The 18,372-nt window shown below is 42.5% G+C and overlaps 3 protein-coding genes across 7 annotated transcripts in view; 1 reads left to right on the top strand and 2 right to left on the bottom strand.

Annotated features, from left to right (window-relative positions):
• PARP2 (poly(ADP-ribose) polymerase 2) overlaps positions 1–16,025 on the top strand; it is a 141,682-nt gene extending 125,657 nt beyond the window's left edge. Inside the window, exon 17 of one of the 2 annotated variants that reach the window (XM_085894897.1) lies at positions 15,847–16,025. The gene's annotated coding sequence lies outside the window, so the exon portion shown is untranslated. Of the gene's footprint in view, positions 1–15,829 lie in introns of both variants that reach the window. The other variant, XM_085894895.1, reaches the window with a different exon arrangement.
• LOC147019991 (general transcription factor II-I repeat domain-containing protein 2B-like) lies at positions 2,730–4,239 on the bottom strand. The gene is made up of 3 exons (XM_085893772.1): positions 3,844–4,239; positions 3,587–3,665; positions 2,730–3,481 (listed from the first exon to the last, which is right to left on the bottom strand). The coding sequence occupies exons 1-3, from the start codon at positions 4,237–4,239 to the stop codon at positions 2,730–2,732; spliced, it is 1,227 nt and encodes a 408-aa protein (XP_085749898.1).
• The window catches only part of SMPD3 (sphingomyelin phosphodiesterase 3), a 120,215-nt gene continuing 112,653 nt past the window's right edge, over positions 10,811–18,372 (bottom strand). For all 4 annotated transcript variants that reach the window (XM_085894890.1, XM_085894892.1, XM_085894891.1 and 1 more), the window contains exon 8: positions 10,811–16,119. In XM_085894890.1, the coding sequence (XP_085751016.1) occupies positions 16,018–16,119 (102 nt within the window). In that variant the 3' untranslated portion in view covers positions 10,811–16,017. The remainder of the gene's footprint in view (positions 16,120–18,372) is intronic.

The following is an 18,372-nucleotide window of genomic DNA, read 5'->3' as shown; positions in this document are numbered from 1 at the left end:
GTGCTGGATGTTAAACCACACCAAGAAGTGGGGTTTGACTGTGTGGAGTTTTTCATCAAGAAATTCCCCTGTCTGTTCAGTGGCGGTGATAGTGACATAGACAGTCTTGAGAGTGAATTCGCTCACTACCAGGCAGACGCCTCCATAGCTACAATTGCTACTGAGACAGTGAGAGTGGATGAGCAGTGGCATCGGATTTCACAGCTCACAGATCCCTGCACTGGTGCCAAGAAGTATCCTAATTTGAGCAAAGTGATGAAGGGAATCTTGGTCATTCCTCATTCGAACGCATCATGTGAGCGGGCACTCAGTCTTGTACGGAAGAATCATACTGAATTTCGTCCCAATTTGAGTGTCAAAACCCTGGAAGCTCTCTTAATTGAAAAACTAGCTCATAGCACCCCTTGCTACCAGAGAGAATACAGCAAAGACATAATCAGAAGGGCTAAAAGAGCCACACAGCTGTCACTCAGCAAAGCTGCCATGGAAAAAGCAAGCAGCAGTAGTACCAGCCAGTAAGGTAAGAAAAATATTGCTTCTTTTGTGCTTTTTGTTAATCTTTGATTGTCCCCTAACTTACTAATATTAACATACATGTAACATTAAAAAGTGCACAATTTTCCCCTTTTTTTGTTCAAAAAGTGGGAATTCTTAACATGTGAAATGCTCCAAAATAGGACTCAGAGGGCACTAGAGAGCGTCTAGAACCCCAGAGCTTCCAGGGCCCTAAGGCGGGCCCTGGACCCCGCCGCAAGGGTCGAGCGCTCCGCGCTCGAGATGTGCGCTTTTGGAAATTCTGATTTCCAAAAGTTGGCATCTCTGTAGTTTTTGATGGGGGGTGATCTGAGATTGTGGTGAATAGGTGTCTTGAAGACCTGGAGGGAAGAATGAGATTGAAAATAATGTGAAAATTGATTCTACAGGTGGGGAAAAAGAGTAATAAATGAGTGGAGGTGAAGAATGATCCTGGATTTGGGAGTTTCACCAGAAGGGGTTTGATGGTGGAATGTGTGCACCTTGCAGAAACCTGTGTAAAGTGGGGGGGGGGGGACAAAAGCATGGAGAAATAGCATTGGGTGCAAGACCAGAAAGGAGATGGTGGAGGACAGAGAGACCACCGTCCTGTCTACGATGGGAAAGTGATTAGCCCATGCACTTTCCTTCAACGCAGGAGATTCGAATGATCTTGAAGGCCTTGCTTTCCATGGCGTCAAACCAAGCAAGGCATGAAGCAGGGGAGCCAGCTCAGATGGGAGAGCAGTACCCCATCGAGCTGTGGACAAGGACCTTGTAGGTGGATAGGTCAGGTGTGCCAAGGAAGGACCTTGCACAACATATGATGCCCACTTGGTGACTGGTTTTGGAGGCCAGCTTTGACATGTGGTTTGCCCAAGAAAGATCAAAGCTGATCATGTCAGTTACTGATTTTCAGTGACTGAACTTCCCCAAGAGGATTATTAAGAAAATAGATTTGTGGGGGGGGGGACAAGGTTTTCAGACAGTCCTTTTGGAGAGAGAGGGATAGTGACATTGTGAGATTTGTCAGGATTGAAAGACATATTGGAAGTGTTTGACCAGCTTGTGATTTTGTCAAGGTCTGAAGAGATGCAAGAGGCTGCAGCCTGCCTGTCCTTAGAATGAGGGATGTCACAGTAGAGGGTGGAGTCATCAGCAAATCGATAAAGAGGATTTTCCAGAGAGTCAGAGCAATCATTGATGAAGATTAGGAGTAGGACTGAGCCCAGACCGCTTCCTTGGGGCACCCCTACGGCCTTGACAGAGAGAGGAGATGAAAGGATTCCGTTGAGAGCCACACATACACGATGAGAGTGGAGGAAGTCAATAAGCCATATATGGAGTTGGACTTGGATGCCATAGACAGAGAGTTTGGAGAGCAAGGCAGGATGCCAGATAGTCTAGAGCAGGGGTCACCAACCTTTTAGAAACTGAGAGCTACTTCAAGGGTACTGAGTAATACGAAGGGCTACTTGTTTGATACAAACTTCCTGAATAACATCGTTGCACGGTTCACCTTTATTGATATTATCATTAATAATTATCATAATAAATATTCATATATGTGAAGAGACTGTCTGATCACATGTTAATGTTAATTATTCCACACAATAATTATTAACAATGATTTACCATGGTAGGAAACACAGATATATTTAAACATGCAACATTATTTATTTATGTTCTCAAATCTGTTTCAACATTTGAAAGTCAGAATTATCACATCTCTGATATTTTTGTAAGTATCTTTATTGACAGTTTGTATGAATGAGCACATTTCTAGCATTTTGTTCAAAATCACAGCTGTTCTATTTTTGTATGTATCACTTCTGTAACATTTTTTAGGAAATCATTAACTGTCACATCTTAAAATCATATCCCATTTGTACTAACCACTAACTTTGTAACATTTTTGAACAAATTATGAACTCTGTCCCATGTCTGTACAAAGTATAATAATATATTATATATAATATTATAATATAATATTATTATATAAAATTTAAAAAAGAACATCAACTCATTCATATTTTTGAATGAATCAGATCACATTTGTGTTAATCACTAAATCTGTAGCATTTTAAACAAAACAACACATCTGTTACACTTTTTGAACAAATTATTTTTCACATTTTTGTACAATAATTGAATTTACCGTTGCCATGGTGTTTCACTGAAAATATCTGTTCTCTTTCTTTGCCTGTAAATGTCTGTTAGTGGGAAGTCTGACATTGCATGCTGTCCACTCGTGTGCTGTAATCTGGGGTATAATTTGACACTGTAACTCTGAGTGAGTCTTGTAGATGTGCATCAGTAAGGTGTGTTCTGTGTTTGTTCTTGATGAAGTTCATGTCAGAAAAGGCTGATTCACAGAGATAGGTTGAACCAAAAAGGCAGGCAACTTTCATAGCTGCTGTGCATACACCTTTGTACTTTTCTATGTCCACAAGGCACCAAAAGTTTGGTTCATCCTGATGGGCTTTGAGGTGGAGGTCATTTTGCAACGTTAGGATTTCAATCTCCACCTGTCCAGTATCCACGTTGAATGTTGCACTTAGTTGTTCAGCAATGCATGTGATGTCCACTTGCATGAAAGGATTTGAAATGAATGACACACATGGCTCAAGTTGATCAAAGTCACAAAACCTGTTCTCAAACTCTTGCCCAAGTCTGTTTATGACTTGAGAGTACTTTTCTGCAGCTTTGTCGAAAGCCCCAGATGCAGAAGCATTGTCCTGCAGCACTGACTGCACAGAGGGAAAGTGCAACACTTTCTTTCTCTGTAAATGCACAGAGAAAATGCTCATCATGGCTTTAAATGCATTTACAGCGCTTATCATGTCAGCTACAGTCTTGCCTTTGCCTTGCAGTTGACAGTTCAAATGGTTCAGTTTCCCAATGATGTCTGTTAAAAATGCAAGGTCAAGTATCCACTCAGTGTCCTCGAGCAGCGAGGCGTCTTCCCCTTTGGATTGCAAGAACACTTTGATTTCACCCAAAAGTGACAAAAAACGCTGCAAAACTCTTCCCCTGCTGAGCCATCAGATTTCTGTGTGTAATAACAGGTCACCATATTCTGCTGACAGCTCCTCCAACAGGACTTTAAATGTCCTGTGTTGTTTGGCTTTGGAGCGGATGCCATTTATGATCTTCACGACAGGGGTCATCACATGATCAAAGCCGGTCACTTTTGCACATGATGCAGTGGTAATGTAGAACTTTTGGGAAGTCTGTGTCACCTTTGCATTGCGTAATGAAGCCTGTATGTCGACCCGTCATGGCAGGAGCCCCGTCTGTAGTCACCAACACGAGCTTTTCTTATGGTACCTTTTTCTCCACGAAGAAACTCTTCACCGCGATGTAAATGGCAACTCCCCTCGTTGTTGTCTTCAGGGACAGTAGTGTCAGGGGTTCTTCTTTTGTGGAGAAATCATCAAACACCATTCGGAAAAACATCATCAGCTGCGGTGTACTGCTTCTGTCCACGGACTCGTCGCACTGGATGCTAAACCATGGGCACTTCGCCAGATCCCGGTCCAGCTGCTCTGTCAAGTTCCCGGACATATCCGACACTCTTGTAACCATCGTACATGCACCCAGTTGGACATCGGAGAGAGTGGAGGTGACATCGGAACCATTCTTCTCGTCTTTGAACACAGTATTTGCAAAAACCATCATTGCACCTTTCAAGACCTCTCCGTCAAAGGCTTTCTTGTTCTTCATTTTAAAAATTTGCAGCTCTAAATGAAGCTTCCGTTGTTTTTTGTGACTTTTTCACCGGCCTCGTGAAAAAAGACTGCTGCTTGCCAAAAGTTGCCTTTAACTCACAGGCTTTTTCGGCCCGTAGTGCACTGCCAGGTGGGTAGTTAGTATGGTAGCTTTTGTGACGTACCGAAGTGTCTCTCCACATTGTGCCGCTTTGCCGTCGCCACAGTCGCCCCACAAATGAGACATGTGCACTTTTCTTTCACTGTTGTAAAAAAGAATTCTTCCTCCCAATCATTGTGAAAATAGTAAGTTTTCTTTCGCTTTTCTGCCATGTTTAGGGTAAAAACCGCACCTTGCGCCCAATAGTAGCTGCTCCCGAGCTTGTCTTAGCAAAAAGAGAAATGGAGATTTGACTTGCGCGGGTAAATGAACTCTGAACCCAGATTGGGTCACATTTCATATATACATAAAACATTTTTGTTTTTTAAAATTTTATATTCAATATTGTCATTTTAAAGTAAAAAATAATGCAAGTGTTATTGATTCAAAAAGAACAGCAACACAATTAAATACAAATTTTAGACAGAGCTCCATGGTGACTAGTGCTATTTTTAGAACATGCCCTGCTGGCGACTCACGTGGTCCCTGCGAGCGACCAAGTGCCCGCGGGCACCTTGTTGGCTACCCCAGGTCTAGAGCATGAGACACGTCTAGAGAGATAGCCCTGATCTCATGTCTAACATTAAGAGCCTCATCCATTGTTGGGAAATTCGAAGCAGAATGTTCATGGTAGAGTGACCAGGTCTAAATCCAAATTGGTGATTTGAGATGAGGCCGTCATCAACGACAATGATGGATACCTAGACTTTCCTGATGACACTGAACAACAAATTTCAAAAAATTTTTTTTTACTGGAGATGTGTAAAGTGATTAAGACTAATTTGGGTACGCTGATTTCAAAAATCATAACCGTTTTGCTGTATCACGTCAGGATTTTCAGGAACAGAAATATTCCCATTGCCTAGAAATCAGGATTTCAATGAAATTTACATATGTCTTTAACATGTCTATTTTGTACAATTGTTGTTAACTTGTGTTATATTTCTTTCTTTCAGATAAAGATGAGTAGGCGTTCCTGTACCAATCATCCTGACAACTTCTGTTATGTCTGTGGTCGGTATACCAAAAAAGATCAACAGCGAAGTATATCTACAGCAGTGAAAATGAAGGCCGCCTACTTTCACTACTTCGGGTGTAAGGTGGGGGACCAAGAACAGAGCTGGGCACCACACATCTGCTGCACAAGCTGTCACACAACCTTGACTCAGTGGTTGGTGGGCAAGCGCGCGAGCATGCCATTTGCGGTGCCCATGATATGGCGTGAGCCGCAGAATCATCATGATGATTGTTATTTCTGCTGCACAAGCATCGCCGGCTTCAACAAGAAGAATAAAGGTCACATCAAGTACGCTGACTGCGTCTCTGCTCGTAAACCTGTGCCTCATGATGACGAGAACCCCGTTCCAACACCTCCAGCTGATCAGAACATAGCTGTAAGCAGTGGTGAAGAGGATGGTGATGATGAACCTTTTGAACCTGACACTCAAGAATCACACCTTCTGAACCAGGGAGACTTAAATGATCTTGTAAGAGATCTCTCGCTGTCAAATGCTCTGTCAAAGGCAGAGCTTCTTGGATCAAGGCTGCAGCAGTGGAATCTACTTGAACCTAACACCAAGATATCCTTGTTCAGAGCACGTCACAGAGACATGGCTGAGTTCTTTGAGATGGAAGACACGATGACATTCTGCAGTGACATCAACGGTCTGTTGAAGGAACTTGGGTGTGATCACGATCCTGCAGACTGGCGCCTCTTCATCGACTCGGGGAAGAACAGCTTGAAGGCTGTTTTGCTCCACAATGGCAACGAGAAACCATCAGTCCCACTGGCTCACGCGTTCGGCATGACAGAGACCTATGAGACTATGCGGCAGCTGCTTGATTCCATCAAGTACAATGACTTCAACTGGCACATCTGCGGAGACTTGAAAGTGGTGGCGCTGTTGTTAGGGCTGCAGTCAGGCTACACGAAATACATGTGCTTCCTTTGTCTCTGGGATAGCAGAGACGACAAGAATCACTGGACAAAGAAAAATTGGGAAGAGCGAAAAGAGCATGTACCTGGTCGACACAACGTGAAGCATGTCGCCCTTGTCGACCCAGCCAAGGTTTTCCTTCCACCACTCCACATAAAGCTCGGCTTGATGAAAAGTTTTGTACGGGCAATGGATCTGAATGGGCGTGGGTTTTTATACCTCAAGGAAAAGTTTGGCAACACCTTGTCGGAGGCCAAGATCAAGGCTGGTGTCTTTGTTGGACCGCAAATCCGACAGATTATGAAGGACGAAACTTTTCCGACAACTCTAAACCCCAAAGAGCTGGCAGCGTGGAGGAGCTTCAAAGCTGTGACGGACAACTTCTTGGGGAACGAGCGCGCGGACAACTATGAAGAAATAGTGCAGCAGCTGCTGGAGTCCTTCAGGAAACTTGGCTCCAGGATGTCCCTGAAAATCCATTTCCTACACCAGCACCTGAACTTCTTCCCTGACAACTTGGGAGCAGTCTCGGACGAGCACGGCGAGCGATTCCACCAAGAGATTTCACTCATGGAGACGCGTTACCAAGGGCGGCACAACCCAAACATGATGGGCGATTTCTGCTGGTTCCTGCATCGTGAAACTGACACAGAGCAGCACAAACGCAAAGCCAAATGCCTAAAGCATTTTTAATTACATTCTAGTGGAGTTTTTCTGTAATTTCTATAATTTTGAAGCATTCATGATGAAATAAATGAATAAATGAATTTTTGTAAATTTCATTGAAATCCTGACTTCTAGGCAATGGGAATATTTCTGTTACTGAAAATCCTGACGTGATACAGCAAAACGGTTATGATTTTTGAAATCAGCGTACCCAGATTAGTCTAAATCACTTTACACATCTCCAGTAAAAAATTTTTGTTGTTCAGTGTGATTGGAAGTAAGCTAATAGGTCTGTAGTTAGGGTGATAGGTTTGTGCATCTTATTACGTAATGCAATGAGTGATGTTAGCTGACTTCCAGGCAGATGGAAGATGACCTGAGGCAAATTATAGGGTGAATAAGGCAGAGTGAGGATGTGCAAGAGCAGCAGAGCACGTTTTCAGGACACGTGAGCTGATGCCATCCGGTCCAGTGTCAGAGTCAAGGGTTGTCAGAAACCTCTCCACCTACTCGGGTACAAAAGGCACATGATCTTTTTCTCACGAGCGGAGTCAGCTGTGGTGCCATTTGAAGTGAGGGAAGAGATGGAACAGAAGCATACACCAGAGACGGACTTGTCGACCTCACTACATGTCTGTGACTCATTGCCAAGCCAAAGGATGGCTTTGTCTCTCAGGTTAACGAAATACATATTGTTGTGGGCCGGGGGTCGGTGGCGAGCGCGACCGCTAGGTGGGGAAGTTTACGCCGTCTCCCACCAGACTCCCCGGAATTTATAGGCCGTCGCTCCGGATAACTCCAAAGCCGGCGGGTCAATTAATCGACCATGAAACGCCACTATCTCGACCGCGTGGCGTAGGGTTAATTGTCCAGATCCAATATACCTAAGTAACCACGCAGTCTTGGCTACTGGGGATTCACGCCCTCGGCACGTCTGGCCGAATCGGATCACTCTACCAGCTACAGTAGAGTATCAACTTCCACCTTCCAACTCCGGCTCGGATGCAGTCGAGCGGGCGTGCCCAGGACATTCCAGCTACGATTCACGGATTATCGGGGATGAAACCCCGTCTGAACTCAGACCCAGACCATGCTGGACCAGATAAAGAAAGGACGAAAACGAATTGGGAACATTTCTAATAAATGTATTTGCAGTAAATAAAAGACAAGAGAGGCGAGACTTAAAGCGAATATTCAATGCAAGTATTTACAATGGACAAAAACACTTTTGCAGTTCTACTTTCAAGATGGGCCCACACACAGACACACACACAAATGAAAAGAAAATCCAGTCTTTATTGGAGTTTGGTGTGTACCTGACCGTCGGAGGGAGGGTGTGCTCCGCGATGCGGCTCCTGACAAAGGTCGTTGGTCCAATCCCCAGTCGCACGTGGGGGACTCGTGGCGGAGTTCGGGTGGCAAATAATTGGGGTCCACGGAGGGGCAATCAGGGTCGCTCTGTCCTTCCTTGTAGAGAGCCAGCAGAGACATGTTCGCCGCCTCGATGGCCCTCTGCTCAACCCTCGTGACAGCAAAAACCCCTTCGTACAGCAACGTAGACCTCCTGTGACCACTCTTCATAATCGCCCCTCGTAACCACCCCTTCGTAACAGTAAAAACCCTTAAGAACCTGTCAGAACTCTCGCGCAACCAACCAACCACTCCTCAGAGAGTCTCTGGAATTTATGGACCTCCCTCAGTGGGGAGGGGCCTTGGTCAGCACACCTCGCTGTTTGCCTCTAATTGGCCAGGATCCTACGGGCACAGCCTTCCTGGGCAGGGTTTCGGCCATGCCCGGAGAAAGCTGCCCTCCCTCCACGCGTGTTTGAGGAAGGTGGATGGTGGTGAAGCCACGATTGCGTGTGGAACGTTCGTGAAAGCCGATGACTGGGACCGCGAGGCCCCCCTCTCGGCAAGTCAAAGTACGAGCAGCCAACGGTGGTGATGGAGCGTGATGGGCAGGTGGTGAGATGTAATAACCCAACTATAAAAAACCATCACAACGCACATATTCGACTCTCCCACTAGACAAAAGGAAAGGACCTGTCTCACACGTACTTACCAGCATAACTAACTTTGGTACCTGAATGTTAAATGCAAATGGTTTCCAGATCCTTAACAATATCTTTAGTGTCGATGTTGAGTTGTAATTCCCTCCATAGCCATCGTGGACAGCTTCAGGCAATTGGGATTTCATGACACTGTTACAATCGTGCATGCATGACTCCTGACTAATTTGTTTTTTGTTTGTTTTTATTGTATACAATGTTGAGGCTCGTATGAGAGCCAACACACAGAACGTACAACAAGGGGAGCAAGAGACAAAAGAGGGGTGGGAAAGGGTCGGAAAAAAACAGTGGGGAACAGAGACATGAGGACACAATAAAGACTTTCAGAAAAGAAAGCAGGGAATTTGAAGGAGGTGGGTTTGGGGTGGATTAACAGGGTAGAAAATATCATGGTTTTGGATGGGGGAAGATAAGAGATGCTTGTGAACAGCTGTTTTGAAGACCTGGAGATTGGGATTGAAGAGACTGTGGGAGTTTGTTCCAAAGGTGGGGAAAAAGAGGAATGAAAGAGTGAAGGTGAGCAGTAATTCTTAATTTTGGTAGTTTTACCAGAAGGGGGTTGTTGACGGACCTTGAGCCCCTGCGGAAATATGGGGGGGGGGGACATATTGCAGACAGAGCAGTGGGGGGGGGGGATGAGGCTGGAGAGGAGATGGTGGAAGACAGAAAGACCACCGACCTGCCTGCGGTGAGAGAATGGGAGTGTAGTGAGAGAGTGGTTTAACAATTTCTGTGCTGTCGGGTGCTTCGTATGAGTGATTTATAAAATGCGACCTGCTTCAATATTCGTGACCCTGTGCTTTGCATATTCGCTGTTTCTTCTCGGCGTATTCGTGATTTTTTTCATGTATTCGCAGGCTTTTTCGTGGTTTTTTTACGGGATTTTAGATTTTCTCTCATGAATCACTAACCGCCGGGAACATATCCCCCCCCTTTTTCCATTGAAGCAATGCCCCAATATTCGCAGATTCACTATTCATGAAATTTTCCAGGAACGTATCCCCAGCGAATAATGGGGTCCAACAGTAGATTCAAAGAACATGCTAGCAAGTCAACTCCAACACGCTGCCTATATGGATAAAAGCTATGTTGGAGCTGGGGTATTGTCTCTCCATGACTGAATGTGTGCTTCAAGATCCGCCAATGTCATCAGGGTTGGTGGAGCCCGTGGTTCCACGACTCAGTACCTCTTGCGAGCACGTCCATTTAGAATTTAGATGGTCAGTGATAAATGCTTACCACTGTTCCCTGTTAGTACATCCATGGCTGGCCATCTGTCCTCTCACATCTGCCACCCATTCAAAGACAGGGAGGTCAATACTGTTCTCGGCCTTCCCTCTGATTTTCCACATTCACCGGGTGGGCACGATGTAAAATGTCCGGTTTTTCGTCAGCGATTGCAAGGATGGTTAACATTCATCCACTGACCATTGACGCTGCGAAGAAACTGTCCTTCTTAACTCAACCATACACCGCCTTCTTCCTGACCAATTGGGATCCTGAAGTTTGGCATGTGGTACTTCAAGGTGATTTGATTGTGCTAGTAACTTGATAAATCTTGCCAATTATCTTATCGCATCTTGTAATCAGTCTAGGGTCATATCATGACATCACTGTCACATGTGCAGGCTCAGGCCATAAATAATATGGCAAGACGTGTCAGCCCTTTCCCCTAACCCGACAGGCCCATGCTGCTACCTTGTAGACACAGTCGTAAAGGAGACATGGAAACAAATTCATGTCACAAAGAAAACGTTTACTTACAACATAAATTTTTATTGGCAACTCCATTTTCAGAGAAATTGATGCAGTAACAATGTCAAAACTTAGGACTTGGCTTTGAATCGGACTACAATGATCAGATTATTTGCACGTTCCGCATGTGCCAGACAGCTTGGCCGAGTAATTGTCATACAGAACATGTGATTTGCTGCATTCCTTGTTTTGTTCAGGATTTCATTTTATCTACTTGCTCATGAGAAGATTAATCCTTACAACATAACATGTAATACTGGATTATATCATACTGTGACATTATTGTTTTTGGATACTAAGTTGTGAATGATGATTGATTGCTTACTGATTAATGTCAGCAATGAAACTGCCATTGGTGCACAATTATAAATAAAAATACATTAATTATTATTAACAAGTGAACAATTATGATGATTATGCTTAAAACCTGTTATGTATGCTAAGGCATAGCTCATTGAAATTCCTCATAACAAAGGCTCAGGCATGACGTTTGAGCAGTGTAGTTGGTAACGGCAACTGTTGCTGGAATGTCAGGATTGAAGAGACATTTCAGACATAAAATGTCAGACAGAAGAGACATGAATTGTCCTTTTGGTTGTGCTTTAGCAATATTCTTGAACCCAATTACAGGACGTGAAGAGTTAAAACCGTTTGGTTGTCCTCACCTGACAAATATAAACCTTGTTCATAAGTTGCTTTTTTAAAATAATGAAAACAATTTGACAAGATACCTTGCCGAAGGTGAGGTTTTCATCATCACAGTTTACTTTCACTCAGTTGGCACAATTTGATTCAGCATCCTATACAATGCTAATCCCAGAGAAATAGATTCAAGCCCACAACGATGGACTGAATCACTGACAATAGAAATGTACATGTTTGTAAGGCACCAAACTTCATGCTGATGGTCATACCGTTCACCAATTGATCGCGACAAGGCCGCTTTCTGACTTTTCTTCTTGGGCGATGAGAGTGTAAGTCATTGTTGCAAGGATTGTAAGTGTACTGGAACCATTATCGGGCTTGCCTCGGCATCTAGGCCTCCATTTTAAATTTGTCGGTGCCGCTGAGGCAACGCCCCATGTCGGTTAGGGCAGGAATTTCGAATTTGTACAGGGTGCCGGCAATAGTTCGCCTACTCTTTGCGAAAGACACTGTGGGATCTTTAATGCCTCCCACCTAACGCTGTCAGACGGGACCCCCGAGGTTAATGTTCATCCGAAGGACGACACACATCGATGCCTCGCCCTGCCTGCGAGACACAGGATGACATTTTGTAGCTCGGCCGAGATTCAAACCCAGGCAAGACTGCTCAGACGCGAGCGTGCTTACCGCTAAGGCCTAGGCCATCCTGCTAGCCCTGGCACTTTCCTGCATTTTGGAGAAAACCACGCTGTAGTCCATGTACTGTTCATAACTTACAATTAGCATTCATGTGATCGTGATCGTATGTACTCCATCTCTGGTTATGTTGCTGTTGAATTGCATTTCTCAGATGACATAATGTCTGTCCTTTGTTCATAATATGGAGAGCATCATATACTGTATATAATAACAATTTCAGAAACTTAGTTCAGGAATTGTTGCTGCATTGCTGCAAACTAGATATTAGGATTCAGACTAGGCAGAAGAAAACTTTTCCTGAAAGGAGGTTAGAGAAAGAGAACATAACAGGCACATGACATGCTTTTATCAGCTCTAAACATTGAAAGTGAATTTCCTCTAGGAAATTACATCATGTGTAAACACATATGATGTAACACATGCAGGAATGTAGAACCATGTATTTTACAAAAGATTTTGTCACACACGGACATAACAGTTAAAACTATATCAAAATATACCATGAGTTTCTAGTACAATTGCATCTTGAAACTTTTAATTTGCCGTTGATCATCATTTCTCAAGCAAGGCCATGCCACGTGACTAGGTTGGTCATTTATTTCTCATGCTAATATTCATCTTTTTTATGGAAAGTTTTTGGTATGGTTTGTGTTTATGTACATTAGCTTGAGTTTCAGCAAAGCTTTCTTTTGTGGATTTCTCCTTGATGATGAGGATTAGAGTACAAGGTGAACCAAATGTTTTCTTCCAAAAGTGACAGTCAGTCAGGCGCTTGTAAAGATTGTTTTTTTCATGAAACAAATTCTCCATGTGCACTTGATAGTCTGACATCTAAATGTTTTGGGAACCTTGATTGCTTGTAATTTGAAACAAATTGATTTCTATCCATGCAAGATGTGGGTTTCATTGGTAGGAGAACAAAAGTTATGAATAGTTAACTTTTATAATGTTATCAAATCGAATACCTGCATTGTGTTATTGTTCCTGTATACATTTAATGCCATCTGGCCTTCCCCAGATTCTCCACTCCCAAAATCCAGGCTTGCCACCCACCACCACTCTTGTTCCTTCTTTTTTTTCCTTTTTCTTCCTGATTGATGAACTGCTTTCCTGAAGCTGTTTGTCCCTACAATGCTTCAAGTTGGTGGGACAGTACACCATCATCTCATGTGATCGTCCAACCCTACACACAATCTTTTCTTTATTATTATTGATAATAATAATAAACACCTTCCCCTTTAAGCTTTCATGTTTCTTGCCCCCTCTCTGTCAGGTGACACAAACTTGACAAATTTAAACTATGTAAATACCTCTTCTCCTTCTGTAACCTTTATAAGGGGTGAGGTTGATTGGTACCAAGCTTCTGCCCTGCCTTGAACACGATACTCCTTCACCTCCATCATTCTGTCCTCAGCCAACTCTCTCCATTCTCCAACCACCCACACCTCATTGATATCCCTCCTCACACAATCTTCCCATTTCAACCACAGTCTACCTCTTTTCTTCTTACCTTGCTCCCTCAACCTATTTGCTCTCTTTGCCATTCTCTCTTCCTCCATCCGCACCAAGTGTAAACTTCAGCCGGCTTTTTACCAATCTCCTCATGATGCTCATCTGTACATCAATCTCCTCCCTCAGTTCATCCACCATCCTCCTATCCACCCTCTTCATTCCCGCAATCCTCTTTACCAGTTGATCTTGCAAACCTGCAGCCTCTGTTGTCTTTCTGTGAGTGCCACCATTTCCAGACCGTAAATGTAGGCTGGCATCACACAAGACACCAACACTTTCCCTTTTGTAAACACATTGGAAGATTAAAAAAAGAAAAGGTTTTCCTTTGCACTGACCATTGATCCTGCATAATTTTTAGCAACGTTACAGCAACCAAACTTTTAGTTACTTGAAAATGTATTAATTAATGCCAATTATCAAAAACATATAATAAGAGAATCATGTTTGGTATTTTGGGGGAGTTTGTGCTTTGTTGAGCCTCAGTTTCACTGAACTCTCTGACATGAGCCTGAGTGAAAACCTCTCTTCGAATCGAGCAGAAAATGAACCATCACAGGTTCTCGACGACATGAACCTAGAACAGGTTCAAACTGACTTATACCACAGGAAAAATCCCTATTGACATCAACAACAAAACTCGAGTAACTTTGTTCCTTGTTACCCTCTTGTGTAGATTATTTATCCAAACACAGCTCCCTTCTCTGGTATGAATACAAAGCTTACCACTGTGATTAATGTAGTTGCATTGAAAAAATCGTAGGGATTAATTATTATTGTACTATATCACTTTGTATTCTGTGAACTGTAGATAATTTAACTTTGTTTTAACCATCCACGACCATGATATTTTCTTCCCCCATTAACCCTCTCCAAGTCACCTCTTTCCAAGTTTCCAGTTTTTCTTTATTGAGAATTTGTGGCTGTATCCATCTTGTTCATCGCATATGTCTCCCTCTATTTTATCCCTTTTCTCTCCCTGTTGTTGGTGTTTCCCCTCCTCTCTCTTTCTATTGTTCCTTTTGTTCCGTTACATCCTGATCCGTTCTATGTTCTCGCTCCTCTGTGAGCCTTAACATTGTTTACAAAATAAAATGAATTTTAAAAACCTGAATTTTTTTTAAATATCTTCTCTTCTAACATTGACACAAGCTTATACATTTGACTGAGTGCTGGAACGGATTAGGCAGTGTATAATTTTCAAATGCTTTTGCAACAAAGTACTTATTCCATCTAAACTATGCATAAAGCTGACTTGAACCGATATCATTAATTTACGCATTTAATTGTGTTAATCGAAGGGGTCCTTGGAATGCTGTACTCAGACACAATAAGTCGATGTTGAGATAAATAAAGTTTGAAAAGTTCCTTCATTTGCATAAGTGGTGCAAGACCTATTATTCATTCACAAAAGAATAACATGTTGCACAAATTATGTGAAAACTCGACGTCGACCAGTTGTGGCTGAGCACTATATTTCACCGACCCCCTCAATTACTAGCTGCACTAACTCTTGACATCATTCAGAGATATGCTTGGGTACATTTGATGGAAAACTATTGTGATTAGTTAACTCGTCCACTGGTAAATAGATTATTTGGTTGAAAAGGTTACATTCGGATTAATTTATGTCATGTGATCGATAAACTTGGTTAAACAAAACGAGCAATAACACGCTAAGCTAGTGAACTAGCGTGTACGTTGATTACACTGAGCCGTTTACTTCACAGCTTCGTTACACTTAACTGGTTACACATACCGATATTTAGCTGCAGATAAGACAATTGTGATAGATGCAGTAATTGAAAGTTAAAGTGGAAATTGATTTTAAAAATTTGTATCATGTTACAATCGCTGTACAATTCACAAATTTATAAAGTACTCTAAGAAATAAACAGGAAACGTTTTCCCACTGAGGTTTTGTTACTTCCTTCCTAAATTGACTTGTCTGCATCTTTCTATACCTGCCAGTCCATACTGGATCTGTATCTTGCAAATACTTCCTTTTACATCTCTGTGCACACAGACTATATCAATTAAGAATAGAATTAACTGTTGATGTAAAAATTATCTTCCTTCTTTTCTTCGTTTTAAGCATATGAATAGTATTGTCAAATGTTGATTTCCAAACATGGCATTAACTGGTAATGATGGTTTTCTACCTAGATATCAAAATATCGCAGGTACTCAAGAATCCCCTTCAACCACACTGGAAGAGCGGAGGAGAAAATATAATGAAATGCTTATTGTCAATCAGGCAAAAACCTCAGTTGTGCCTGAGTAGAGTAGTCAGCTTGCATCTTTTATTATTTTTTCTGGTTGCCTGCTCATCTGCTCGTGTGGTCCGTTACTTGTTACGGCTCATCGTCCAGCCCAGACACCAGCAATCGCATCCCAACGGCGATGTGATCTGTGAGGCCTGACAGCTGCGTCACAAACGTGTAGTCTTCCACTTCCTGAAGAAGAAATGGTAGATTTTTTATTTTAATGCAATATTGGTGATTGTCATCAAAATATATAGTGCTAGATTTGACTCACTACAGAATGATATACAAATGTAAACTGCTCTGATTCATTGCCATGAACAGGACTCGAGTGTAAACTGGAGTGCTGTTTTATGATTTATTTGTTTTTCTTGCTCAGCTGTTGCTCCATTTTCTCTCTCTGAATCTCTCGAATGCATTTACATCAATGAATACACTGTTGTACTCAAGTGATATCTCTGAATCTCTGCTGATCTGGCTGCCATGTGAGTGAACATGGCCTTACTGTCCTTAAGTATAGAAGACCATTGGTCCTGCAGCTCACCTGGTTGGTTGGCAAAAGGTGGAGTGATGGATGGATCAGGGTAAAAGTAAGAGATGGATTTAGAATATACATTTTAGATCATGTAGTATTGATATGATGTTCACAGTAGTGCAACACCCTGCTGCATTTGAGATTGAGATATTGCCCACTTCCGGTAATATGATGTGACTTCCTGATGGCTCAAAATTAGCCTTATTTGGTAAGGTGCAACTCCCAAGGTATTTATAATTCATATTTTTCGAGATATTGCCCACTTTCTATGTTGTTGCATCACTGGTAGCCATACTGTGTTTCGGATCAGCTTCTGTTAATCAAACGGTCCCCGAGGTAGTGAATCATATATTTTAAGTTTCGCATTGATTAGTTAAGTGGTTTCAGAGAAGAAGAATTTTAATGTTTTCCTTTTATCCAATATGGCTGCCAGAACACATGACCAATGACTTCATGTTAATCAAGTTGTATTTCCTAAATGTAGTTGATCACATATGTAAAGTTTTGCATGGGTCGGTTAAGTGGTTTCAAAGAAGAAGATTGTTCAAGGTTTTCCTGTAATCCAAAATGGTGGCCAAACTATATCAAAATTCAAGCACTTTTGGGACCTTTAAACTTTACGATGACCGACATAGGTGGAGGGGGAGAATGCTATGAAGAAACCTGAGTTCTACCACACTAAAGATCATTTTAGCCAAGTTTGGTCACAATCCCATCAGCAGTTTCAGAGAAGAAGTTGCAAGTGTTGACTGACGGACAGCCGATGCACTATCCCATAAGCTCACCTGAACTATGTTCCAGGTGAGCTAAAAATTAATGTGGCCCTATTAAGGCATCATATATTTATGAAGTACACAGGAAAGGGGCGGGGTTAAATTGAGAGAATCAAAATTGAGTGAACAGTTGTGTGATAGAAGAGAGAAAGGCACGTAGTGGAGTGTGGGAGGAGTGGGTAGGGACTCTCATCTCCCTATGACACCAAAATTCCGCCATATTGGCGCACGTAATATCGAAGCCAAATGGAGTTCTCCAGTCTTGCACATCACAGCAGTCGTGATGATTCCTCAGAGTAAGAAGTAACAATACAGAATGAGGCTCATGGAAGTGTGAGAGCAGTGGTTTCAGTGTTGAAAAGGGTGTGAAATGAAATTTGGCATGTCAAGGAAGTTTCTGCAGTGACATTCTCCCAATAAAAACTGGTTAGGGTTTTGTAAGGTATTCACAGACGTGGTTTATTAAGCAAGTATGCCTGTGTTAATTTGAAGATGTAATACAGCTGAGCTTGGCCAAGAAGAAGGTGCTTCCGACTTACATGGAGCTCGGATAGGACCTGGGATAGAAAATCAGCATTAGTCTACACTGTTCTTTCAGCTTCTTTGGAAATGAAGAAAGATTACTACATTCTAGTCATCAGGTGAGAACAGGCCGGGAGCTCTGGACAGGTATTTGTCATTTATAGATCATAAAATAAGGCTTGGTGGTTATTTGCGCACCCATAGATCCTTGCTGCATTCCGCTATGAATCACAAAATTGGCCGATTTGTAGAAAAGAGATGAAATAGCATGACACAAAACCGCCTGATAAGCTAATAGCATGACTGCAGATAAGATGTATGGCTTAATATCCCTTCCCCAAGGATAACATATGCCCGAGTTTTTCAACCGACAGCATTAATGTTACAGGTAGTACGTCGTATAATTGTACGTTCAACAGCGGTATCTCGTCAATTGTGAGCTGTTGTACTTTCATACATTATCATACAAATTTGAAAATGAAATTGGTTTTTCGTCCTCTGAAAGATCCCTTCCAGTTTTATCTTTCAGGGGGCTGGATTTGGTTGACGTTTTGAACATTGTGACACTTTTGAGATGGAACTTATCTTGGCAAAGATTTCTCATGAAAAGCGTTC

The sequence above is a fragment of the Eptatretus burgeri genome, chromosome 9 (assembly GCF_056783735.1).
Source record: "Eptatretus burgeri isolate ZD-2024b chromosome 9, Ebu_testis_v1, whole genome shotgun sequence".
In the NCBI taxonomy this organism is placed as follows: Eukaryota; Metazoa; Chordata; class Myxini; order Myxiniformes; family Myxinidae; genus Eptatretus; species Eptatretus burgeri.
Note: the sequence above shows the minus strand (reverse complement) of the source record. Positions and strands in the feature narration are given on the sequence as shown.